Source organism: Toxotes jaculatrix, chromosome 7, assembly GCF_017976425.1.
Source record: "Toxotes jaculatrix isolate fToxJac2 chromosome 7, fToxJac2.pri, whole genome shotgun sequence".
NCBI lineage: Eukaryota > Metazoa > Chordata > Actinopteri > Toxotidae > Toxotes > Toxotes jaculatrix.
This window is the reverse complement of record NC_054400.1, coordinates 26463929-26490519: the sequence shown is the minus strand read 5'-3', so window position 1 is coordinate 26490519 and position 26591 is coordinate 26463929. Positions and strand designations below refer to the sequence as shown.

Sequence of the window (26591 nt, the reverse complement as noted above, 5' to 3'; positions counted from 1 at the left end):
AGGAGCTAGCCGGTGCTCTACCGACACACGGAGGATGACACACCGAACACAAACTGTCTCCTCACGCATTTTACCGCCAGTCACTGGCAAATGAGCAGATAAGCTCAATATTATTTTATTATTAGCGAAGGCCGACACATTTTCAGCGCCGTTAACGTGCACCCGGACGCCTTGGATGATGGGATAGAAATTCCCCCGTGTTGTTTAAATCCACAGTCACAGGCCACCGCCGTTATGCTAATTTGGTAAAAATTTAGGACACACCGGAGCAGAAGTGGGAGGCAAAATGGGATTCCTGCACCAGCTCCATCTCCTGCTGTGGAAGAACATCTCTCTGAAGAGGAGGGGACCGGTAAGACGGCTCGTTTGTTCCTATAACAGTTCTGTGAAAAGTCGTGTTTGGGTGTCCGCGTCTGTGGAGAGCAGACGGGCGTCGGTTCCGCCGCTACGCTGCTGCATTGCCCCTCAGTTGTTATTTGGGCTAATTCTACCTGCACCTACCAAATGTAACCATCACACATTAGAATAACACTGCAGTGAGCTTAATGAGATGATGAGGATGATGATGATGATGATGGGTGTTGCTGGGAAGCAGGAGTCTGTTCCCTCAATGTGCTTATGTTGTCAAACAGGTTGTTGTTTGTGGACAAACAACAGTTGTGTAATGCCAATGTGTGTTTATTAGCCTCAGTTTTCTTTCAATAGGCCTGTGCAGCCTAAAGAAGCCCAGGATGTGTTGTCATGAGGTCCAGTTGTTCTTTTATTATATGCACAAGCTGCAGATGGGCTGCTGATGCTGTTATATAGGGTTGTTAGATAAGATAAGATAAGATAAGATAAGATAAGGTAATGTTATATGAAGTGATTCATACTAACCTGCCTTTAGCACCACCTGATGAAAACTATTCATATGAATATCCTGATGCATGACTGGATTATGTGTGTGATCAGGAATATTATACAGAGTTGTTGTTATTGTTGTTTAGATTATTATCAGAGAGGATGATATTATATTGTTTAGAGCAAAGGATCATATGACAGTGTCTCAGCTAGTTCTTAAGACTGCTGTCTTTCACATAGTCGGGCTGTCCATCGGGACTAATCCAGGGGGTCCAGGGTCCATACAGTTTTTGCTGTATTTGTGTGTGTTGTGGGACAGGGCTCACTGGCCAATCACAACCAAGCTTCAACCCTCACTGACCCGTGTAAAGATCCACTTTCCCTCGTACAGTGGGGTGTAGACCCTGTGAATCCTTCCTTTGTACGACTCTTCTTTTTGGCTGTTTCTGTTCTGCACTTCTCTGAAATCACTTGTCATTCAAGCACTGTGGCCAGTAGAGAAAGTCCTTAACTCCTGAGGTCACCTCTGGACCAGCTTCTGTTCCACCAGCGTCTGTAAAAATTCAGTCTCTCATTGAGGGATCCTTTCATGAATATTTCTGAAAAAGCTGTATCTGGTGTTTAAAGTCTGTCTCCTAAGATAAATGAGAATCTACTTGAACTTGCTTTTACAGTGTGAAGCCTTCATGAGTTTAACAGTTGAGTCAGCTATTAATTTGTTGACATTCTGAAAAGCATTTCGTTTTTATTTTCTTCTTCCATTTGTTTATGTATCAGGGACAACATACATTGATATGCTATGTTTAGCCAAACAGCTCATTTTCATCTGCAGTCCCTGTTCAGGTTGGTGGTAAACAACGAAAAGAAACAAACAATACAAACAAAAAATAAACAAGACAAAACCTAAATGAATTGATTAAAAAAAAACATAGCAATCACATAACACATTCAGAACAACCCTGCACACACACACACACACACACACACACACACACACACACACACACACACACACACACACACACACACACACACACACACACACACACACTGCCAGAAGAACAGAAGGCACATGAGGCAGCCAACATTAGACATAACATATGGTAGTCAGACACTAATGGACAGAGCAGGATGGAAATATATCAAAGATCATGATGACGCTCTTCTTTCTCCAGTAACCAGGTTTTCAGCTTTCTAACAACAACAACAACAACAACAACAAAGACATTTGCTGTTAAGTCCCTCAGATCAGCTGGAGGTGTGTTCCAGCTGTGTGTGACACCCAGAGAGAGAAGGCTGATTGGCTGAATTAACTTTTCCCAGTCACGCAGGTCCCTCTGTAACTTTGATGTCTGTCAGCAGATCTAATGTCCTTACTTACAAATGTCGTCAGAATAGAAGGAGCAGGAACACTGAGTATTTTAAAAACTAGAATGGCGACAATGTCACAATGATGGCGATTCTTCAGCTTTTTGTCTCTGACCTTCGAGGTTCACTGTTGTAATATCTCAGTTGACTTGATGGTGGTTTTACATGTCTGAGACCAACCAGTCAAACAGTATATGATGAAGGAGAATCATTGCATTCATACGTGGTTTTGCAGATTCCACTGTCAAATTAGTTCTGATGAATCTTAAATTGGCCAAATTAAATTTTACGGTATTCACTTGTTTTTTTTAAAGTAAAGCTGTGAATGAGCTGTGATTTCCAACTCATGTGCCACTTCCACAAGTCACTAACAGAATTAACATTAAAGGTGACTTTTTATGCTTTTCCTTATTTCCTGTCACATGTATTTAATGTTACAGTGTCGGCTGTTCGTATTAAATGTGGTCAGAGTTTCAAATAATGAGGTAAATGTATGGAAAAGTAATCCCTGTCAGACCAAAGCTCAGGCATTGTGACTGAAAGACAAAATCCATCGTCATGTCACACAATAAGCAGGAAATGGGCGTAATATTGACTGAACGGAGTTGTCCTGTTGTGATCTTTGATGCTTCAGATGTTCGTGATTCAGGTTCGATTCAGGCTTGAATTTGTTTGGATGGATTTGAGAAGTTGTCGTGTCCAATGAGGTTGGCCAATCAGAAGAAAGTGGACTTTTAGGGAGGCGGGCCTTAAAAAGCCCAGAGCTAAAATTGCCTGTTTGTGTCAGAGGCTAAACTGAGGGGCTGTATAACAGGCAGTATGAGATAATAAGGATTGATTTTGAACTGTGACTCATGCAAAGCTCCTCTAGTGGAGTCCCAGAATAAAAATATATAATAGGCCCCCTTTAATTAGAAACAGCTGATATGACCCAGGCCCAGGGTTGCCAGGTCTGTGTGATAAAACCAGTCACCAGTCAAAACCAGCTCAATACCAGAACTCAAAATATGCCTCTGCCAATTGTATTTAATTGTAATATCTACATCATGAATGTTTGGTGTGACAGCATTAAAAGCAGTTTTTGTTTTGGCCTTGTGTAATTAGATACAGTATTTTACCATGAATAAAATATATCTCTGTGGTGTAGATCAGTGGATATTATTCATGTAATTTGCATACAAAATAAGTCTAGCAGAGAAAAATGTCAACCTGCGGCAACATTTCCAAATGAGCCCAGTTCTGTGGGAAAACCGCAGACCTGGCAACCCTGGATCTGCCAGTGGCGATGTATGTCACTGGAGACTGAGAAACTACTACCTGAATGTTTTGTACGCTGCTCTGTACTAATACAGACATGGAAGACGTAGCATTGCTGGCTTCATCCAGCAGTTACAGTGATGTGCTGTTATTCAGTCATGTCTTTATTGAGCCATGACCGGAGACAGCGCTCGTGATATTTTGCACCTGGTGAGGGAAAGAGAGAGCTGAATTAAAAACGTTATGACAGCAAGGAAGGAGAGTGTTCACAGTTCTGCACCACTGATGGATTTTAAAACTTATTTTGCTGTTTCAGCTTTAATTTACGGCCAGCGTGAGGGACGCTGACCACGGCTTCACACTGTGAATCCACTGATGCATTTTTACATCAATTTATAATTTTACATCACTGGAGAGCAGATTTTTGCTTACTGAAGCATTGACCAACAGGACGTTGAAGTCCTTTCCTTTTCCATCATTAAAGGAGTATTGGAAACTTCTGTGTTTCACATGACTTTATTGCAGGATGTTATACACAAATGTGTGATGCTGAATGCATGAGATGAAAACAGGTGGGGTGACAGAGCTCCGCACTCTGCTGAATATTCATTCAGATGCTGCACTGGAAGCACAGATGCAAGGGTATACGTGGACCACCCTTAGAAAAGACAGCTTGATGTGTTACCTGCTTTTTCTACAAAGGTCTTGTAACAAATATCACACACAGCTTCGTCTGTATTAGCTGGCTCATCTGTATCATTAGTTCTGAACTGAAACACAGCCCTGTATTTCTCAGCTCAGCTGCCTGCCTGCTCTGCCAGGTGCCTGTGTTGTGTCTGACTTACAGTGGCACATACCTTAGGGACTTCTAAATACTGTGGTATACCTTAATGTTGTGATAGTGCCCAAGCTAAGTCGTTAGCAGTGATTTAGAAGAGTAAGGAGCACAGCAGCATCTTAACTGGACCCGCAGGGCGTCTGCAGATATGTTTACATGTCATTCAGCGTGCTGCAGATGATTTACCTCGGTGAATCCTTCCTTTGTGGCTCGTTGAACAAGCTGAGGTGCAGGACAAGATGTGTGTTCATGTTTGTAACTTAAATAAGAAGAAGAAGACATTAGCAGGGAAGCTAATGTGGGTTGTTGTTCGGAGGCTGTGGCTCTTGTGGAGCAGGCAGCTATCTGGGTCAGTGTGACCGTCTGCTCAGCCTATGATACAGCACTGACGTTACTGCTTTATGCAACATTTGACTGGCTGTATGAAAACATGGATATCAGGTATTACATCAAGTATTTTCCCAGGTTTTCATTTGAACAGTTAACATGAAAATTGAAAATATATAGAGGATGTGCAGATCAGATTATCACGGCACATCTACACAGAAAGTGCCTCAGCTGTGGGTTTCAGTCGTCCATCTCACGCCTGTAACTCTGAGCTCTGCCAAAATGCGGGAGACCAGCACCTCAGTAGCGTAGCGACACTGTGTTACTGTGATTTTTCTGCTCTATGTCTCATATGAAACGACTCTTTCACAGAGTTTCAGAGTTCATTAAGGTGATTGGTGAAGCTTGAGATAATTAATTTATTGGCATTCAGTTCAGACTACTGTGCCCTGATGAAAGAGATTCAGAAATTTACTTGGTTCAACCTGGTGAGACCGCTGTTGTGACTTTAATGTAAAAGTGAAGAGAGTGTTTATTCTGACATGAAAGCAACATATTAAATTGCCATCAGATCAACATAAAGGAGTGGGTATCTTAAAGGCTGTTAAGAGAAACAGGACAAAGAAAAAAATTCAGTAACAGATTCTTTGTATTTTGCGAATATAGGTATAAGAACAGCTGCTACCGGTGTCCTCAAATCAGTCTTCACATCCGCACACTCGCATACTTATTTTCACTCGCTTGTGCATTAAAATGCGTTCCTCCTCCAGGACTTGCAACAGAATAGAGCAACATAGTAGATTGACAGTATGAACAATCAGGAGGACAAAATTACAGATGAATTGTAAGAATATATGAAGAACATGATCTGGGAGGATGTCGAGCAGCTTCCAGGTGCAGCCAAACACACCTGAGCCACACAACCAATAAAGAACTGAAATCTGTCACTGACAAAAGTACTCACACCCTTAATTCAGCACTTTGTAGAAGTTACTTAGTTAAAATCCCCACCATAATTCTGTCTTTGTTAACCTCGGATGAGAGGGAGTCTGGTGATGGAGATTTTAAAGGAGGCTCTGTAACGTTGGGAGGACCTGAATGCTTAGAGGCTGTGGTCCGTTCTTCTTGCAGTCGAACACAGTGAAACTTTCTGCTTTTAAATTCCTTCCATCTACACTCAAGTGTTTCATCAAATTGGTTGCGTTACTGGTCTTGGCAGAAAAGTCCTTTGTGCATGTGTTGCATCAGGAGCTAGCGGCATTGAGTCTGATAAAACAGAGACGCTTTTGATCTCTTACATCATCTTTTGTACGTACTATGTGACACACACTGTAATCAAGCCTCTCAAAATACAACAACACACACATGTGAGCCCTGTCTCTGGGTGCAATGTAGTGGTTTTTCCTGCATACCTCTGCAACATGTTCATGTAAAATTATATTAGCTGGCCAGTCATCAGCATTATTAGATCTTGATACAAGCAATCTGCATGCTTATTGGCTCACTGATGCTGACAAGGTGTTCCATAGGTACTGAAATTTAGTACAGACTGATAAGGCATTTTTTTGAAACCCGACTGTATATGAGCAGTTTGGTAAGTGCCATAATAGTTTCATGGTTTGGCACAGTGTTACACACTGTAGGTGGCAAAAGCCAGGCTAGGATCAAACCCAGAAAGAATCCAACCAATATATTGGTCATTGGCCTGTCACCAATTTGTCAGTATTGGTGTAGATGTTATGAATGCTTTTTTTTTACAGAACATAATGCAGAATAAGATGATTGGGGTCATTTAGAAATGGTCTTATCCTGTAGTTTGCCTAGCAAAGCATGCTCTAATACCATCATATAATATTCTCAGCACTGTCTGCATCAAATAAGTTGTGGCATCAAAAGCTGCACTGAGATCCAGTAAGAGAAGCACAGAGGTGGAATGTGAATCCATAGAAAGCAGAAGATCATTTACCACCTTAGTACGTGGAGTTTCAGTGGAGTGACTGAAAAAAAGATCAGTTAGATATCTGGACTGAAAGCCACAGCCCTGTCCAGTACATTGGAAAAGAAAGGAATCTGAGAGACTGGTCAGAAATTATTAAGACACTCTGGATCAAGGTGTGGTAGTAGATGTTTAAATACAGTGCAGATGGTAGTGTTGAGGGGGCTGGTGGTTGGTTTAGATGGTGGCTGGCGGTTGGTTTAGATTGGGCTGGTGGTTGGTTTAGATGGTGGCTGGTGGTTGGTTTAGATGGTGGCTGGCGGTTGGTTTAGATTGGGCTGGCGGTTGGTTTAGATTGGGCTGGCGGTTGGTTTAGATTGGGCTGGCGGTTGGTTTAGATTGGGCTGGTGGTTGGTTTAGATGGTGGCTGGTGGTTGGTTTAGATGGAGGCTGGTGATTGGTTTAGAAACCAGCTCAGACATTGTTTCAAGAGATACGGTCTCAAAGTTTGTCAGAAGAGACACTATCTGGGATTCAGTATATTACTCAGCTGGTTCTGCTGGAGATGAGGAACTAGTTTTGTTTCCAGTCTCATCTGTTTTCCTGCAGACAAAGTGTTATAAAAATCCTGAGCTGTAAAGAGTGAGCAGCTAAGAGACAGATGCTTCTGATTAGGTTTGGCTGCAGTGTCAAATAGAAATCTAGGATTGTCTTTATTGTTACTGATTAAGCGAGAGTAGCTGGTCTAACAGAGCATGCTTGTAATTCAATACACACTCGTGCCATTGAAGGTGAAAAGCTTCTAGTTAAGATTTTTGCCATTTGCCTTTCAGTTTGCCTGCAGGGCTGCTGTAGAGCATGTGTTTCTTCAGTGAACCTGGGTGTAGACCTCCATGACAACCTAGTTGTGGTACTAAGCCTTCAGAAATCCTACTGAGTGTCAGCTGGTTTATTGTTGTGATGTTTGTGCTGTTTTGAAAGGCTGAGGTTGGGTCTGTCTTCAGGCGGCCTGATTTTTATCACTGCCTGATGCCTTTACTGGTGTCCTGATAGAAGGGAGGGTTTGTGTATGTGTGTGTAGGGTGGGGGTGGGTGGAAGCTATTTTTAGCCCATCTACCTTCAGACATCAAACTCAGAGGAGCCACAGGAGATGCATTGGAGGGCCTCTGTAATAATAATAGCAACAGCTGCATCATTCCTGCCTATAGATTTACAGTCATGCCTCCGTGGTTTAGCCTCACTGAAGCTGTCCACATTACTGATGATCACAGCAGAAAGATCTCGTCAGCATTTACCTGAGATAGCATCACTCTCATGTGTTGGTCCCTGTGACAGAGACAAGATAATAGATAGAGGAGCATCGTGCATGAGTTGCATTAAGAATCCAGTAATGGTCAGGTAGGATTTCTTTAAAGAAGGGTCAACATATACTGTATTAGGTCTGCTGTGGTGAAGGAATTTCTCTTGCTGTGATTGAAAGTGGCTCAACAGCAGGAGATTTTTTTTTACTTTTGCAAATGACTTCATCTATCCTTATTTTAGTGCTTTTTAAAAAAGCTTTAGTCTATTATAGCCATATTGTTGCTTTTAAATGACAGTGATGACACAATTTGCTCCACATCACACACAACTCTCAGATGTCTATCTGCACAGATTATTCTGTATCTGATGGGTGCTTTGGTTCTGCACTAGATTTCTGAAAGCCAGGGACTTCTCCAGTCATGTTTGTAAATCAGCGATCTGCCGTCTTGTGACGCTCGTTGGCTCAGCTCCTTACACACGGTTCAATAAGACAGCTTATGATTGGTGGAGTCAGTATATCTGCTGTCAGCCATCAGACCATGGTAACAGTTGCTTTTATGTTAATAATAGATGAATAAAGACACAAAACACTGATTTATAGATCTTTTTTTTTTTTTTGCAAATATCCAAAAATAGCACCAGTTTCCATGATGGATTACAAAACCCCTGGAAGGATTATAATCAATCAGGACAGTTTTAAAGTAGATCCCTACATAAACAGTACATGAGTGACATGCTCAGTTCTCCTGGTTCTTGTTATAACTCTGGCAGCTGAAGTTATCTAATGGGCTTTTTGGGTAGATCAAGCACGAGAACCTTACAGTTCACTGTGTAGGGCACTTTGGATTGAGTATAGTCTCTGATATATAATGTTAGTATTCTTTTCTGTTTTATTACGCTGACTACTTTTTCCACAGTTCAAAAGCTAAGTTTATAATGTACTTGGCAGCCAAAAAATGTTATTCTCTCTTCAGTTCTCATTAATTTACAACAGAGAGTGCTGGGCCCCAAAGCAGTTGTTGATAGGATCAAAATAAATATGCCAATCAGAACATGTTCCATGGATGGATGTACTCCTTAAACTGATACCATCAGACCAGTGGACGTTCTGTAAAGCTGTATCCTTAATCATTCAGCCTGCGTTTTTCACCAGATAATGATGGGAATAAAACTTGTGTCTGTCGCTGTGCTGCAGACTCTTGATGAAAGAAATGGAACCAGAACCAGGGCATCGAAACAGTGAAGGGAACCTCAGCCACAGCTGTCAAGAGGCACTTTTCTGATGCAGAAAAAAACAAACAAACTCAATGGCATCACAACTCCACTGAGACTGACTGTCAAATGAGACAGAGATTGAGAGAACGGTAGAAAGATGAAAACTAAACTTGATGTCAAAATAACCAGAAACCCAATGACCAATTTATTTGATCCATTTAATCCATTTATCTAAATAAACTGATGTGAGTCAAATCTCTGTCAGTTTCAGACCAGCATGTCTGTTTTCCTCTGTAGATAAAAGCTTGTTTTTCCTCAAACACCAGTACTGCTATTATGGTGATGCTGCAGGAGGAGGAGGAGAGAGGAGAAAGAGGAGAGGCAGATAAGTAGGATGATCAGGGTGAACCACCTACCAGAGAGCCATGCACGGCTCAGACCAGCAGCAGAGTGTGTGTTTGATGAGATAGCATCAACATCACTGAGCGAGAGGAAAGACCAGAATTTCCCCTGCAAGAGAAAGCACTGTAATAGAATGTGCCATGTGAGCAACACAGCACTGTGTTAAATATTTAATAAGTCTGAAACACAGTAAAAAGTATAGCCTGACCAGCACTGAATTTTTATGACTGACACTGACATTGATGTTTGAGATTTTTTTCAAATTCTGGCCCTGGCTGATTTAGAGGTGTAGCCCTAAAAAGTTCACTGCACCACATAAATGTAACTCAAAGCCTTTAAACACAACAGATCCAAATGTGTCTGTTTTTATCAGAGATGTGTGACCTGTGGTCCCAGCAGTGTTTAGTTTGGCACCTGATTTTGATTTAGCTTTGCTTTTTAGATAAAATGTGCATTAGTCACATTTTACTCATTTGAATATTGTTAGTTTTGGATTCTGGAGAAACTGGCAGAGACGGCCAAAGCAGGTTTGTGAGGTAAGCAGGAGTACTGGATATATGGTGAAAATAGAAGTTGAAAGAAATAATTTGAAAAGGTTCTCAGAAGATAGAGGTTCTTGTGGTTCAGCATTGTGGCAGTATACACCAGCCCAAAGACTTAAGTGAACATCTTTTGCTCTGACAAGGCCAGTTGTACCAGAGGCCAGAGTTTTGTGTCCATTTTTCAGGTGCAGATATGACACATTCTGTCCCAAACATATGTCCTATATTTATCAAACAGATACAGCAGACTGGAGCCATTGTCTGCATGTCAGATCAATCGTTTTATCTTGCGCGAATCACCCAGGAAGCTCAATTCCTGCCCCTGTCCCCTGTGCAACCAATAGAGAACTCAGTTGGTTAACTGCACTAACAGGCTACATTACATTGTCATTTAGGAGTCGCTCTGATAAAATGAGCTTACGCAGGTATTTTCCAAGGGAAAGAAAAACAGACGAGGCAGGTAAACAGCAGGCATTCAGTTAGGTGAGGGAGCGACAACACATCTCTCTCCTCGCTCTCTGAAGTCCAAGCTGGGTTAGCTTAGCTCTGATCCCCGCTCTCTTCCCGTTCAGTAACTACTATACTGCAACCTGAGCTTATCTACACACTTTATGGCTGACTGAAGTAACATGACTACCACTAATGGCATACACTTATAATGCAGTTGCTGCGGCAACCTGCTGCTACTTCCCTCACACACCAGGAGAGACTCACTCTCCATCAAGTTAAACTGAGCCACATACACAGGTGCAGTTAGACTGATGCTACACTCTATAGAGTGGAGCACTGGATACAGGTAAACTGCTGAGGACTTCATTTACTAACCACTGAAAGAACGTAGTTACACCTGTCAGTGAAAATAAGTCGCCTACAGTATTTCCTCAGAGTGGACGGGGTCTTTATTTTTTGTATCAGAGGCAGGTCTTTATTTCTCATTCCCTCTGTTTTATAACTGGTCATGTTTTAGTAGGAGGCCTCGTTTTTTTAATCTGCTTCTGTTAAAGTTACTGCCTGATCTCCATACCCACTACCCAGGACTCAGGTGTTTTTGCTGTGGACATGATGTGGTGACATGGGCTCCATTTGAATTTGCACCACTTGTACACTGTAAACTTGCAGGGTGGTTGTTCCAGTCTTGTTTTTGCCTTATCGGGTCAGTGCCTGTGTTAGACCCATCACTGCTCCACTGCTCTCACCTTCTCATTTGGTGTGCCTCCACCTGTTGCAGCGGCCTGCATTTTATTATAGGTCAGCTTTTGTGTTGTCCAATGTCATGCAACCTTTTATTTTATTTTATTATTTGTTTATTTATTTTTTACCTTGTTGGGAGTCTGTTTTGTGAGATTCCCACTGCATTTAATCCACTAGTGCTGGTCCTTTCATTTGTAGTGGCATTGTGTCCTTGGAGGGAAATTCATCTGTGGCATTACCTGGTTGGTGAAAGTTTCTATTTTAGCATCACGTTCTTTTTCTCTCTGCACTTCTTGAGGGCTCCATGTGTAACAAGTTATACCACTGAGTTAAAATAAGCAAGTCATGCTTCCAAAAATAAGGTCAGGGGCAGGGTAGAATTGTGATTACTGACCTGCTGCATGTATATGTAGACTCACAGTAACCAGGAAATACTGCGCATGTAACAAGTTCTGCAAATACCAATATGACTTGGTTTCTCTGAGTAATCTGAACAGAACAAACGGTACATAAAACCAACATTATAATTTTTTGCGCAGATGTTTGTGGCCACATGATTTATGTAAGTCCAATTTTCACTGTCCTTTTAGCTCTGGTTTCATCTCCACCGTCTCCTGAGAAAAATATCTGTTTAGCTGCTTTGTCAGTCTGTTGCTGCTGGGCAGGTAGTGTACAGTGGCTGGACTTTGTCACACTTGTGAAAACTGTCATTCACCCTTTGGCAGAAACCGCATGAAAAGGGGATCTTGAGCCACATCCAACTGAACTCTGGTGCAATGTGTTTGTGGTGTGAATGCAAAGGCAGACAGGATTCTGCAGCAGGAGGTACAGAATCGAATTTTAGCTGGAATACAGCAGTTAAACAGATTTTTAAAATCCATCTGCTGATCCTGGTAACTATCCAGAAATTAACCTACTAATTTGAATAGGTGATGAACATAATTATGCATGATAATTTGGTGACCGTGCACCTGTCTGTAGGTGAGTGCAGGGATCCTTCCTGGTACATCAGAAAGTGAAAAGGAATTAAAACAGAGATGTTTGTTAATTTGAGGAGACCCTCATCAAAGTGTGTGAACATATCTGTGACTACACAGTAACTGTCTTTAACTCGTATATTACAGTACCTTTGGCACAGAGCTTTATTTCATTCTGTCTCCACCTGTTTGTCTTTGGTTTATGAGGTCCAACTGCAGTCTGCACTGTTGGTACTCATGAAGTTATTTGTTCATGCACTTTATGACCATGGGAAAGATAAATAAATAATACTGTATGATGTGCACACACACACACCCCTTTATGCATAGATATAGTCACACATTTCTGCTGCAAAATAAGGGAAGCGAATCTGACCTCAGAACAAGATCAAAATATGGCACACAGCTGACAGTAATCAAACACACTGCTCAGCTGTACTGAGCAGTTAGTTTCCAATGGCAGCAGCTAGCAGTGTGCCTGACTTATATCTAGTCTGTCTTTTAGCGATAGTCCTACAGTGGGCTGGGTAAAACCCACTGGCTGGGTATTTGTGAAGACTACAGAGAGCTGGGAAAAACAGAAATGAGGAGAGGAAGGAAAACAAAGAACCCCAACAGGAAAGAGAGAAAGCATTTGCTAAAGAGAAGAGAGAAGAAGGGAGTGGATAAGAGACAGAGAGAGCTTTTAGAGATGGAGGGGATGAAGGATAAAGCTGCTGACTGATAAGGGAGCGTGCAAATCTGTAGCAGAAGGTTAACTGACAGCTAAATGAATTATAAATGCTATCTGTAAAGTCTAATAGACTAGCAGCTGGTTCACCGAGGCCAGGCACTGGAAACAGGAGAGAGTATCTATAAATCCTGTGAGGAAAGTGTGCTGCAGCTCTTCCTCAGAAAGGCACTTAGATGCAGTTTTTAACCTTTTATTTATCATGGTTCCTAATGGCCTGGCTTTTCTGGATTCTGCCTAGACTCAGTGAAACGGTAAGGGTTGGTTTATGCACATTTTATGGTTTTAAGTTTACATTCAAAAACTTAGCCCTCCCCCCGATCCATTCCTACACGGATCCCCCAGAGTGGTCTATGAATATAAATAATGTGTGATACATTGTACTTTATGTAAAGTTGATAATGAAATGAAATGTAGATTATGTATATAGATAATGTTTTGGCCACAGCGGATACGTTACCACCTTATGAAGTTTATATGGTGACCTCCACCCAAACTCCTCAAACACCAAGGCTAAGTTCAGATTTCATGGTGTGGTTGCACAGAAATTTTACTTAGACACTTACTGACCACAAGGGGGCAGGAGTACAAGCATTTTACATTTTACCTGTGCCTGCGTGGGTTTTCTCCGGGTACTCCGGCTTTCTCCCACAATCACAAAAACATGCACGGGTTAGGTTAATTGGCTACTCTAAATTGCCCGAAGGTGTGGGTGTGTGCGTGAGTGGTTGCCTGTCTTTGTGTCAGCCCTGCGATTGACTGGCAACCAGTCCACCGTGTGTACCCACGCCTCTCATCCATAGTCAGCTGGGATAGGTTCCTGCTCCCCCTAAGCGGTATAGAAAATGGATGGCTGATAAAAGTGTTGCCAAATGGCTATCTACAGATCCAGCAGTCAGAGCAATATTTGGAGTCATGTTTGTATCTGTGTTTGTGACCTGATGAACATAAGTTCAATATTTGATCTCCTTTTAGCTCTGGTTTGGTCTTCACCAGCTCATGAGAAAAAATATTAGGCCCTTTAATAATAATAATAATAATAATAATAATAATAATAATAATAATAATAATAATAATAATAATGAAATAAAATGCATCATAAAATGCATTAATGCATTAATAATAAAATGCATCACTGGGTGGTTTATTGATTAATACAATCCACTCTGTCATAATTTAAGGAAGAATAATCCAATATTATTCCAGACTGCTAAATAAAAAGACTATGAATGAAAAGTTCATCAATATGTTTTAAAATGCGACAGACTTCAACCTTGTAAACCTTTCAGCTGCTTGTTCTTTTGTACAAAAATCCAACCTTTTGTTTTCCAAATAATTGTAAGTCAAAATGTCACAATGGTGTGAGAAAACTTCTAGAAAAACCTCTATTTTTAAAAATTACACTTGTATGTAAATATTTGTGCACAACCAGCTAAATTCACATTTGTACAGAGTCGCATTCTGAGGAACAAAACAATCTCTGACTCACCAGCGACATGAAGGAGCTGCTGAGCAGGAACAAAGCAATCCATCAAAGAGCAGCAGAAAAGAATGATCTGTGAAGAAGCAGATTTGTGTTAGACCGGTATCATCTTTGCCCAGGAGGACTGAATCTCATCCATAATAAAGGTGGACGTACAAAATATTAAGAAAACAAAGGGATGGAGTCTCATTAATGAAGGGCGTACTGGTTCTTTAATACGGCCCTTTCATTATAGTTTAACGAGTCAAATGTTTCTTTTTTTCAAATTAATTGGCTTCATTCTTTTTGAGGTTTGACTAAAAAACACACAACTGTTGTTAAATAGACAGGATTAATGAAGGCAATCATTTATTAACATGTTCATGTACTTCCAATTACTCAGAGCTACCAGGGCTTCATGATGATCATCACATGTCCAGTCAGAGCTCCAAGGGAATGTCAGCTGCAAAACAAATATTCCAGAGTGCACAAAAAATGATCTATGGAAGTGTAGTTGTCTAACTGAAGAGATGTTACTGGCACGAACAGTCAACAGAAAAAAGTACATTCATGGCAGAACATCCAACTGCAGCCTTAAAAAATGTGGTGTCCCTCCACCTCCAAAGCAGCCTGTCTCATATTTTCATGAAAGTGTAGCCAGGCATTTGATTGGACTTACATAAGCTGCTCTAGCTTGATTAGATGCGACTTTGATTTAAAGCAGAGGGCTTTTTCTGTTTCAACGTCTCCAGCTCAGATAAATCCTACTCACCGCCACGAAGTGGGCCATTGTTATGATAATTTCTGAATGTTATGATTTTACAGCTTTTTTATGTTATCATTTACAGAGAACTTTATTGTGTGACTCTGTGAACAGTAGGTTTCCCAGGCTCTTAATCTTTTTCTGTCCTGGGAGAGATGAACTGTATCTTGTCTTATCTCAGAGCAGCTCTGTGTTCAAGGCTGAAATGTAGAAACTGCCAATGTCTTAGTCTGTGTGTGTGTGTGTGTGTACCTAGGGAATGGGGGGGCGAGCAGTTTGTTTGCTGGCTATAAATACACTTTAACACAAATGTACTGGTTAGGATTGAATGGCACACACAGGGCCAGACTTGTGTTGCTGTATGTTGTGGCTTCTTTCCTTCTATTGCACAGTACAATTTAACTCAAAACACATCAACGCACTCTGTGTATTATTTTTCCTTTAATTCGCAGACAGACTAACACCATCCACACAGCAAAAAGCACCATTCATCATAGCTCATTGTGGTAGAGCAGAACAGCTGGCAGAAAGTCCTTCAGTACCCTTGGCTGTCAGTCTGTGCCAGTCTGTCTGGGTTGGGCTGTAAAGCAACACTTAGAAACGCATTACAGTAATGTGATCACTTTTTTCCCCGTAATGAGTCGTCTGAGGGATTACAATTTGAAAATCAGTAATTACATTATGGTTATTAATCCCAGTAAAGCTCACTTCCTTTGACATGTTGGCGTGCTGCCTGTCTTACTGGGAGTTTGATGAAAGGCTGAAATCAGTTCGGTCTCAGGCATTTCTTATTTTCTGTTTCTGGATGTGTTAAATACAAAAGAGGTTGGGTGCGATTTGAAGGTACAGAACAGACAGCTGAGTAAGGAAAGTAAAGTAACGAGTAATGTAAAGCATTAACTATGATGTTTATGAGTTACATAACATTACATTAGTAATGTAATTAGTTTTTCAATGAGTAATTGACTGTAGTTTATAGTTAGTTAAAGTAACTTGCTCAACACTGGTGCCAGTGGACTTTAGCTGCGGCAGACAGGCTGCAGCAGTAGTGGTCGGTGCTGGGAAAAGAGGCTCAGACAGCCCATGAATTATTGAGAGCTTCTTCCTTCCTCCAGGGAAATGCTTCAGACACAGAGAGAGAAAGGGACTAAGATTAAATCTACAGATGAGATGGAGAGAAAAGGAAACAAGTGATGAGAGGAAAAGGGGAGAGGGCCACACTCAGCAGTAGGTTACACTGGGTTGAAACATGGCATTGGTTCACCTGCCGACCGCAAAAAAAGAAACAGAGCAGGCTGAAGGAAAACGACGAGGAAATAGAAATGGATTTCTCCTCCAAAATTCAAGTGCCTTGATTAAAAAAATAATAATAATAATAAAAATACATCTGGCAAGAAGAGCCTGACAGATAAATCTGCATGGCTGGGCTGCTGTTATTTAGAATATTTTCTAAAATATTCTGTTCTAAAAAGCAAAGTGTTCTTCTTGTATGACCAGTCACTTTGCTATATTTGTTCATATTTGCTATCCTGAACAGGAGGCAGTCATCAAGTTGAAATGAGCAATTTATGATAAGTTTGTCCGGTTAAGAGTTTGGTGAAACTGACTCTCAAACGAGGAAACGGCACGGAAAAAAAGGTCTGCAGGAGGAATAGGTGTGAAGGTAAACACAACTGTGTTTACATAAAATTTTCACAGATCATATTTCATTTATACCTTGGTACACACTCATCAAGCACTTTATTAGGAACACCACACTGGGTGTGTGGTGTTCCTGGACATTCCCAAAGGTGTTTCAGGTCTGGAGACTGAGGAGCCTCTGAAAGTTCACTGAACTCACTGTCATGTTCATGAAACCAGTCTGAGACGACTTTATCTTTGTGACATGGAGCATTATCCTGCTGGAAGTAGCCATTAGAAGATGGTGAACTGTGGCCATGAAGGGATGAACATGGTCAGCAACAATACTCAGACACACTGTGACATTCAGACCATGACTGATTGGTATTAAGGCCCAAAGTGAACCAAGAAAACTTTCCCCACACCATCACACCACCACCACCACCACCACCAGCAGCCTGGACTGTTGACACAAGGCAGGTTGGGTCCATGGATTCATGCTGTTGACTCCAAACTCTGACCCTACCATCTGCAGCCTCAGCAGAAATCCAGATCCATCAGAGCAGGCTACGTTTGTCCAGTCTTCATCTGTCCAGTTTTGGTGAAGCTGTTTCAGAAACACTCAGAAACAAACCAGCCCGTCTGACACCAGCAGTCATATCACAGTCAAAGTCACTGAGATCAGAACTGAAGCTCCTGATGTGTATCTGCAGGATGTTATGCACTGAACTGCTGCCACATGACTGGCTGAATGTGTAATTGCATGAATAAGCAGGTGTACAGGTGTTCCTAATAAAGTGCCCTGTGTGTATACAGTGATATTGACTGATAAGAAAAATATTGCAGCAGTAGACATGTTTTTTCTAAATCGACTGCAGTTCTACTGTTCTCTCCAACTTTAGTTTAGTTCCTAGTGTAATGTCAAAATAAAACTGAGAGATGTTTTTTTTTTAACATCACTTAGTGAAAATATACTAGAAATTGTCGGTTGTGGTCTGAAGCACAGGGCTGTTAGTAAACAACCTTGATATTCCTGTGTTGTTGAGCTCTTCCCATCAGCTAAATGTGAGTAGAGATAAATGGATAGAAAGATGAGAATCAGTTAGAGAGTGGACAGTGCTGTGGTCTCTTTTCACAAGAGCCATGTTTGTTTCTCTCTCTGTCTGCGGAGGCTGGAGGGTGGTGAGGGTGGTGGGGAGCCTGTTTACAGATGGAAATGTAATCTTCAGTTGGAGAAGGAGGGTGAACTGAGAGAGAAATGAAAACAAACATTTCTCTTGAATCAGACACACACAGAGGAGATGCTGTAAACAGCCAAACACCAACAACACACTGACTCACATACTTCACAAGCCTGTGCTGAAATACATTCTTTTCAAATGGATGTTCAGAGCTGGTCTTTAGGGGGTGGATTTATGTGGTCATGAGACAATTACCATAAAACTTCATATTAAAGTGGCTGTAATGAATATTTTCTACAGTAACAATATTTCGAATGACTGAAAATAAAGTGACAGTGTGAAAGGGGTCGCTCGTAGTGATGAAGTCACACAGAATTATTGCTTAGATCAATTGTTTGGAGCTTTATAGCGACTTTCAGCTCATGGTTTAGCCGTCTGGCCCACAAATCTGCTGTTCTGCTTCACACTCATTGCTCTCAAAGCTTGGTTTTCGGCCGCAGCAGGCAACTGTTTTCAGAGACAGAGCTTGAAACAGCCCCTGCACACCACCTCCTCAGCAGGAACAACAGCTGACAGACAAAGTTAGAGGTTAGTTGGTGAACACAGAGGAAGATTTAGCAGCTTAAGAGCCAGAAATGTTTCTCAGGAGACGGTGGAGACCAAACCAGAGCTAAGACAGAGAGAGAGAGAGAGAGGAGTACGATTCCAAATGAAAGACAGTGTTCCTCTGTATGTGATATGTTAGTGTTTCACAACAATGTTTCAGAATGCATGTAGTTGTTTTGTGTGTCTCTTTCAGTCTGTGGTTCCTATATAGAAGGAGTAGGGAGGACTTTACTTGTCTGTGCCCAGGGGCCAAATCTGTCATTATCTATTCATACACCTGACTATTGTCTTTAGACATTGTGTAACATTGTGAGATTATTTGCTTATTTAGTTTCTATATGATTGAAGCATTGAAAAAATAGAAAAAAACCTGTTTATTCTGCATAAGTTCCTCATTTTATGACTTCTTTTATTGGGCTTTCATTAATCCTCTGTCCTTTAGTTCCATTACTAGAGGACAAGTTCATATTCATCAGCTCTAAACTCTTAAGCCAAATGAAATTGTGCAACAGTGGTTATTTCACAGCAGATGAGCCCTGTTGTTTTTTTTTTTTTTTTTTTTTTGGGTGAAGTGCTCCTTTAATAGAGCAGCGTGATTAGAGGGAGAGGCTGCAGCCTGTGCCAGCCAGACTGAAGATGACACATCTATTTAGAAGGAGGGAGTTTCTCCCACAAAGGGGAGAGGAGGGGGAGAAGTGAAAGGCTTTTAGCCTGGTTTCAGACTTTCCTGCAGCAGGGATTACATCAGGTTGTTGTGGATGTTGTGGAATGATGCTGTGTGATGACTGAAGTGTGACAGGGTGAAGGCTGGAGGTAGAGATACTTTGGTTTGATTTAGTCTCAGTCCTCAGGATAAAATCTAGGATAAAATCTATTTTTAGTCTAGTTTTACTTGATTAGCAGATCATATGTGTGTTATGGAACAGATACGCTCCTGTGTTAATCAGTCCATCTGACTGCACAGGCTGTGGAACAGCTCGCATTTAAACAAGCAACAACTAGAATCTTTCTATGAACGTTTGAGTCCGGTTTTAGTCGACACAACAAAAACAGGACATTTTAGTCATCAAAATGTTAATTGACAAAAATGCTGTGGCCATTTCAGTCCAGTTTTGGTTAAGGTCAAGAATGAAGAGTTTCATCTGACTCCAGAAAACTGCTTTTGAATAAGACACCCAGCATAATTTATGGGATCCAGCCCATTCTGGCGTCAGACCAGGTGATCCACTGATGGAAATGGTGGATCTGCATTTCATTTTGACCTGTCGTCAAGTTAAAGCTGCTACCTGACAAATAGCGTCTTGGCAGATCTGTGCATTTTGCCAGCTTCTCTGTCTGAATTCAGAGGCACGTACTTTAAGTTTCACTCTCCTCTGTAGTGAAATGCTTGGACTGTAGATCCACGCTGGAACATGAGAGGCTGAAGCAGACAGAACCCAGCAGAATACGTCCAGAAAGGATCGGATGTTCCCGGAGTGACCCTGTTACATACAGGACAGCTCTAATTTAAAAAGCTTAAACTAGTGAATATTTGACATCTTTGCTTTATAAAAGGACTTAAGTCTAATCGATTCATCTTTGTCGTTCTAACATATCTTAAAACTTAAATTTATATAAGACTATATAAGACAGCCTTTTTTTTTTTTTTAGGAAAGTAGCTGGCTGCTCAACAAGGAGCTTGAAGCTCTGGATTAGATGTACTAATAGAAATATGCAGCCATATCCTCTGTGCATAGAGCTTTACTGTTATCAATTAGCCACATTGTTCAAATGCTTCTTCATTACCATGAACACACTTTGTAGTTTATTTTGACTTAATCCCACACACACCGCCCTGCTGCTGGAAGTACTCACTAAAGCAGCAGCTGTGGATTAATCTGCCCCTGAAAAACGTCCCTGGTAAATACACTGTTTCCTCACGTTTCAGTAATGTTTACTAAAAACCACAGTGACCAGCTGTTTCAGGAAATTAGTGAGCCTTTTTTCAAAATGAAACCGTATCCCTCGCTCCCCACTGTATGAGGTACACATGTACCATGCAATCCAATACAAATAACACAAAATGACTCAGTTAAACAATGATTTGCTGCATTTACATCTAAAAATAAGCACTGAGTCCTATTTTCATTTCTTTAATGACCTCTATCAAAGACTCATGCCAGCTGTGGGAAAGAGGACAACTGAGGCAGAGTCCAGAACGTTTTGTATTCGTATGGGACAGCGTGGCGTTTCACTGTTCTCTTCCAGTCACACAGTGGTCACACAGCCCATCCTGGGATGGTGTCACCTTTCCCTCTCCCTTACTGTTCATTCCTCACCCTTCTTGGACACAGGGAATGCTTGGATATCTCTGCAGAAAACTGTCAGGATGGATCAGGCTGCAGAGAGATTATTTCCCAGGTGTACTGCAGGAGATGTGATGCATATATACAGTTTGTATATGCAAAATAAATAAATAAATTAAGGATAAATAGAAGACAATAGTGATCCATATTGTAAGGCTTCCTGTTTCTAGTGTTGCTTTAGGACGTGTGGTCTGAGTGACCTTTTCTTTTCGGGATGTAACTATGTTCTGGTGTCAGAGTTGATTGTGAGATGTGTGGGAATTGTTGTGGTTGCATTAGGGATTTCTGGATGTTAGACAGCAGTGACTGAAGGTGTATAGCTAAAAATCATCAACCTGTAAATAAGTCCTCATCTAATGTGTTAGCACGAATCGCCAGAGCTCGTTATCTAGATGCTATCATGTTCCAAGAAATTCAAGACCCAAAAGCACCACAGAGTCAGTGCTGGCAGGTGAAGAGTCTTTACTGGGATGCTAGTCAGGAAGAGGAATCTGGAGAATCTGGAGAGCTTAGCAATGAGCAGAAAGACCATCTGGACAACTGGTGAGCAGGAACAGGGAGGTATGTGCACAAAGTGGATGATTAGGTAAATGGGAACAGGTGTGTGTGTAGGGGCAGGGAGGCCACCAGGAGGGACACCAGGCAGAGGGGAGCGCCTGAGTCTGGAATGACACAGAACTGGCAGAAACACTCGCTGGAATGTGAGAACATTGTCTGTGTTCTCATCACTTAACAGGATGATTCCTATAGGATGATTACCTGGCAGTAAAGTTGTGTCCTGTATCAGTCGTAGTAACAAGGACAAGAGGACACAAGCTCCTGTACACAGCCAGTCTCCCCTCAGTCTGTACCTGTCTGCTGAGTACTCAATCTCTGGCTCTGTGTGTGTATGTGTGTGTGTGGAGTGTGTTTGTGTGCACTCATGTCACCCTGGGGAGATGACTTTGTCCTCACAAAGTGGAAGTCTGAGACAGCATGGTGACACAGCAGAAATGCAGATGCCACTGTTGAAGTGAAACTCCAAACACCTTCCCTCTAATTTGTGTGTGTGCATCAGTCTGACACACTGAGACTGTGGTTACTTACTGGATGGCAGCAGGTGTCTCTACTCATGCTGGACATAGAAACGCACAAAAGTATGCAGACACCCAAACACGCTACCTAAAATGCTCAGATGGTGGGTGGGGAAGGGTTCTAGCTCAGTTTAGTTCTAATCTATCTAATAATCAATACTGGATCTGAATTTGATAACATGCTATCGAACATCACCCCCGGGCTGTTATTGACCTTGTGCAAAGAGGAACAGGTTTTTATTTGGAACAGGCTTAGACAGTCTTACAACTTTATTTTTAAACTTCCAGTTTTAGTAAAAAACCTTTTTTTTTTTCAGATCAGAACTGATCTTTTTTTTTCTTTTTTCCAGAACTGATTTCTGATCTGCTCCTGTTTCACAGCTGTAATCCCCCAGAATTCAGTGTAGTTTAACATGACAGCAGACTCTCATTTAACAGCTGCTTACAAATACAACTGAAGAGCAACTGTTCCGGCACAGCCAGACAGATTCACATTGTTTTAATGAAGAAGTCCATCAACAGTTGTACCAGCAATCTGTTTTTATGCTGCATACATGCAAGTAGGACACAATAAAGTTGGTCCGTTTGCTGAGGTGTGTAGCCTGTCGCCTGCAGCTCTTCATCTAACAGCTCACTGTGGCTGCTCCTCTCTGTACCATTACTCCCTGATAGATTTACAACTGATCCACTGACAAAATAAGCAGACTGCCCATTGTCTTGTTTTGTAAAAGCATTTTGGATGAACGATCAGTGACAAATTCATTGCATTTCCTGTGAATGTTTTATAATAAAAGCTGCTGTTTTATGATTTGAGTGTTTATGTGAAGCAGTGGGATGTTCCCTTTGCTTTAGCAGTAACTTAATCCAGCCCTCACAGGCCTGTAGGAGGCATCATGCCATAAATAGTATCAAAAACAGGGTTTGATTTCATGAAAATCGTAGGGTTATTACTTTCATTTGATTAAAAAAAAAAAAAAAAAAAAAAAGTCAAGGCTTCCTCCATGTTTACCCGCTGTCTTAAATTCAGTATAAAGTACAAGTCTACAGCGCTAATTCCTTCAGTACAGTAACATGATATCATACCACTCTGCCGCTCCTGGTTTGGCTTCTGTAGCACTGACAGTTGTTTTCAGTTTGCTGTTTCATCCCTCGGCTCTCTAACATCACTCTGCGTGAGTGGGCTGTGTGTTTTTTTATAGTTCAACAAGACCAACGGAGTGAGGACTCTTCTCCAGGGGACTGATAATCTGGTTGCGTCACATGAATTTCAGGAGCACCCCACAGTAAACTTTTAGGAACGTCACATCAAGAGTTTATCAACATAATGCAGTAAGCAGTGAACAATAAGGTGTATAGGTTGATGAGGTGGTGGCTCATGAGAGGTTGGTTAGTGTTTCATCAGTCCATAGAACTTAGTTCCAGAGCTCTACCGGTTTCTGTCTGTATGTGTTTGCAGTCTGGTCTTCCTGTTTTTGTGTCTCACCAGGTGTTTGCATCTTGTGTTGTTTTCCTTCGTCCATAAGACCTGCTTTCTTCTCCACCCCTGCGTCTTTAGAAAGTACCCACCTGTTGATTTTGGCAAACCAGTGACCTTTGAGATCTGATAGATTTTTGTCTCTTTATTATCTTCTTCACTTGCATGGTCACCTCTTCACTCCTCTTTTTGACAAGACTCCACCTTCATCTAAATAGCCACAGTCATGCGTGTATATGAAAATGCACTGGAGAGTGGGTGTTTTTAAGATTTATCTACCTCGGACACCATTTGCAGTTATTGTGTAGTTGCACAGCAGTGTAATCCTGCTTCACTTAGATTTCAGATGTTTCAATCCTTATTTAAGGAGCTGCATCTATTTGTGAGAGCTACGTAGAACTGTATATTCACACATGTACAATATCATTCTAAACATGGAGTCATGATCAGGCCTTGTTATTCTACATCTTCATACATGTGCTTAAAGGATCAAACAAAGCATTTTACACTCTTCTCTTGCACTCACAAACAACTCTCAGATCAGATTTTGTTAACATAATCTGAGAGATGACATAACAACAACCTCCTGCCAGACATGATATGAAAGCAGTTTGCAGTGTTGGTCGTTTGGACATTTGCAGTGTGTAATTTGGTGCCACAGAGATGTTGTGAAAACCTCCTTTTCCCCTCCAGCTCTGTACCCTTTTTTTTACCCTTGTCATCCTTTTTAATTTTCCTCTGCATTCTCCTGGTGAATTGACCTTTTGTTTGTGTGTGTGTGTGTGTGTGTGTGTGTGTGTGTGTGTGTGTGTGTGTGTGTGTGCTTGTCTGTGTGATGTCAAACCTCCCACCAGCACTGACTTTTTAAGTCTCAAACATTGGTTTCTTTGTGATTCCAAATGTTTTGAATGGCGTCACTGGAGTGCAGCACAGATGACAGTCTGTAGATGAGGAATAATAATGAGTCTATAGTGTGTGTGTGTGTGTGTTGGTGCCAGGATGTTCCATGTTAGCATAGTGGTGCATATGTGAGTGAGTGTGTGTGAGAGAGTGTGATTGTTAATAGACAGTGCAGGCTGTGTTTGTATGTGAGTGAATGTGATTATTGAAATGTCGATGTCTACAAAGTTCTTATTAACACGTGTGTGTGTGTGTGTGTGTGTGTGTGTGTGTGTGTGTGTGTGTGTGACTCCAGTTCCATCATGAGAACCCAAACCCCCTCTCCTGAAACAATACAACACTGGGCCTCACATCCTTAAACAGAAATGTTGCCGTCTTATCGGTGATGGCATTTTTGCGAGTCTGTGGTGAGGGCCCTGCTGAGGCTGAGTATGCCGGTATAGTAGGCCATCAGACGACGTTGTGCACTTGATGTTGCCCTGCTCATCTGCGGTTCCTCCACTCCCCCACCTGACTAGCAAGCTAGCAGGTGAGACCACAGGATTGTCAACAGAGCAAGCCATAGGTCAAGCTGATAGTGAAGCTTTACTTCTTCAAACAGTCTGTTGTGCTTATAGACTGTACATTTTGAATTTGAACAGGTCATTTCAATTTGAATATTAAACCCCCCCATGTTTGAAAGAACGTTCATAATTGACTGACTCCACTGTGTGGTTTGAATATTGTAAAGTTGTGACTCTTTTCCCATGTCACTTTCAGGAGAAGCTCCCATTTGAACATTTATGTGTAAACATCAGTATCACAAACATCTTTTTTATTTTAAATGATTTTAAATCATTTCCATAGTTGTAAACCAGGACCATCAACATTTGGATCTAGCTGGTCAAAAATACTGTAAGGTTTAAGAGTCAGGAGGCAACATCTGTTTTTTCAATGCCTCAGATACATTTAATTAACATTTCCTATGTTCTGCTGCTTGTCCTCTCCTCAGGTTGTGTGGTAGCTACAGGTTGTGGCCAGTTATCTGGCTACAGTACAACTAAACACTGTTGTGTTTCTGTCTTCTCAGCTAATAAAAGGTGATTACAGATCACAGCTGAATCTTAGTTATAGTTTTAGTTATTTATAACTTGATTTACTTGTTTACAAATGTTGAAAGCTGAACCTGATTATATTTATTGAGGGATATGATGACATGCTGTTGACCTTCAGCTCTAGGCATGTATCACTGCAGTGTGGATTATGTAGCTCCTGTATAGACTGTTGTACACGTCAGTGTTCTTGTTTAAAAATGCTCAATTGATATTTTTCCTCAGTTTTAACTGGAGCGGAAAACCGCACCTCTATACATTAGTGATTGTGATCATATGGTGACTGAGTGTGTTGGCTGGTGACCTGAATATGTGTTGATGCTGCTGTGTTAACCTCCCACACTTTATGAGTAAAACTTTCATGTGCAGAAAAGATCAAACAGACTGTGGCACCGACTGAAACCCTTCTTTGAGGATGTCCTTCTCTTTGCCTCAGTGCTGTATCACACTGCTCTGGTGACTCATAAAGTCTGTGTAGGCAAAGTGTGAAACATGCATGAGCAAAGCTTTGTGGCATGTTCTCTTTTAGAAACACCAGTTTCATCTCAAGAGGGCTATTCTTGTTAAAGCATAATTGCAGGTTGTTACCATGTGAGTCTTACTTCTGTAGTTTTGTCCCTTATTTCTGAGTTATATCAGTGCTGTTCTTAATTTTAGGTCATTTCTAAAATCAGAAAATGTGGTGGCATCACTACATAATGTCATTTCCAAGGCAATCGGGAATACGAGGGAAGAGGGGACCCAAATGAGACCCCAAGACAGGCAATGAGTAATTAACTGGGAGATTCCAGGGCCAGAGAACAAAACTTAAACAACTAAAAATCGTCCACGAAGGAGAGAAAAAAAGTCTGGAAACATAAAACACAAAGAAAACTCCAGACGTCCTTACTAGAAAACAAAAAGGCAACCAAGGTAAGTCCATGAGGTGGAGGAAAAACGCAAGACTCAGGAACAAACACAGGGACTTGACAAGGCAGAAGCACACACAGGAATCAACACAGGTAAAGACACGGGCAGACTCAGGTATGGACAAAGACAAACTGACAAGGACACAGAGAAACAACAAGACATATACACAAGGCAAGAGGGAACAGGTGACACCAATTAGGGCGGGGCAGACAATCACAAATGGCGGGAAACAAGACAAAGA

The 26591-nt window shown here is 41.4% G+C and overlaps 1 protein-coding gene across 3 annotated transcripts in view; it reads left to right on the top strand.

Moving 5' to 3' along the window:
• The window catches only part of abca2 (ATP-binding cassette, sub-family A (ABC1), member 2), an 88170-nt gene continuing 61579 nt past the window's right edge, over positions 1 to 26591 (top strand). For all 3 annotated transcript variants that reach the window (XM_041041775.1, XM_041041774.1, XM_041041773.1), the window contains exon 1: positions 1 to 352. In XM_041041775.1, coding sequence (XP_040897709.1) covers positions 287 to 352 — 66 coding nt within the window. In that variant the 5' untranslated portion in view covers positions 1 to 286. The remainder of the gene's footprint in view (positions 353 to 26591) is intronic.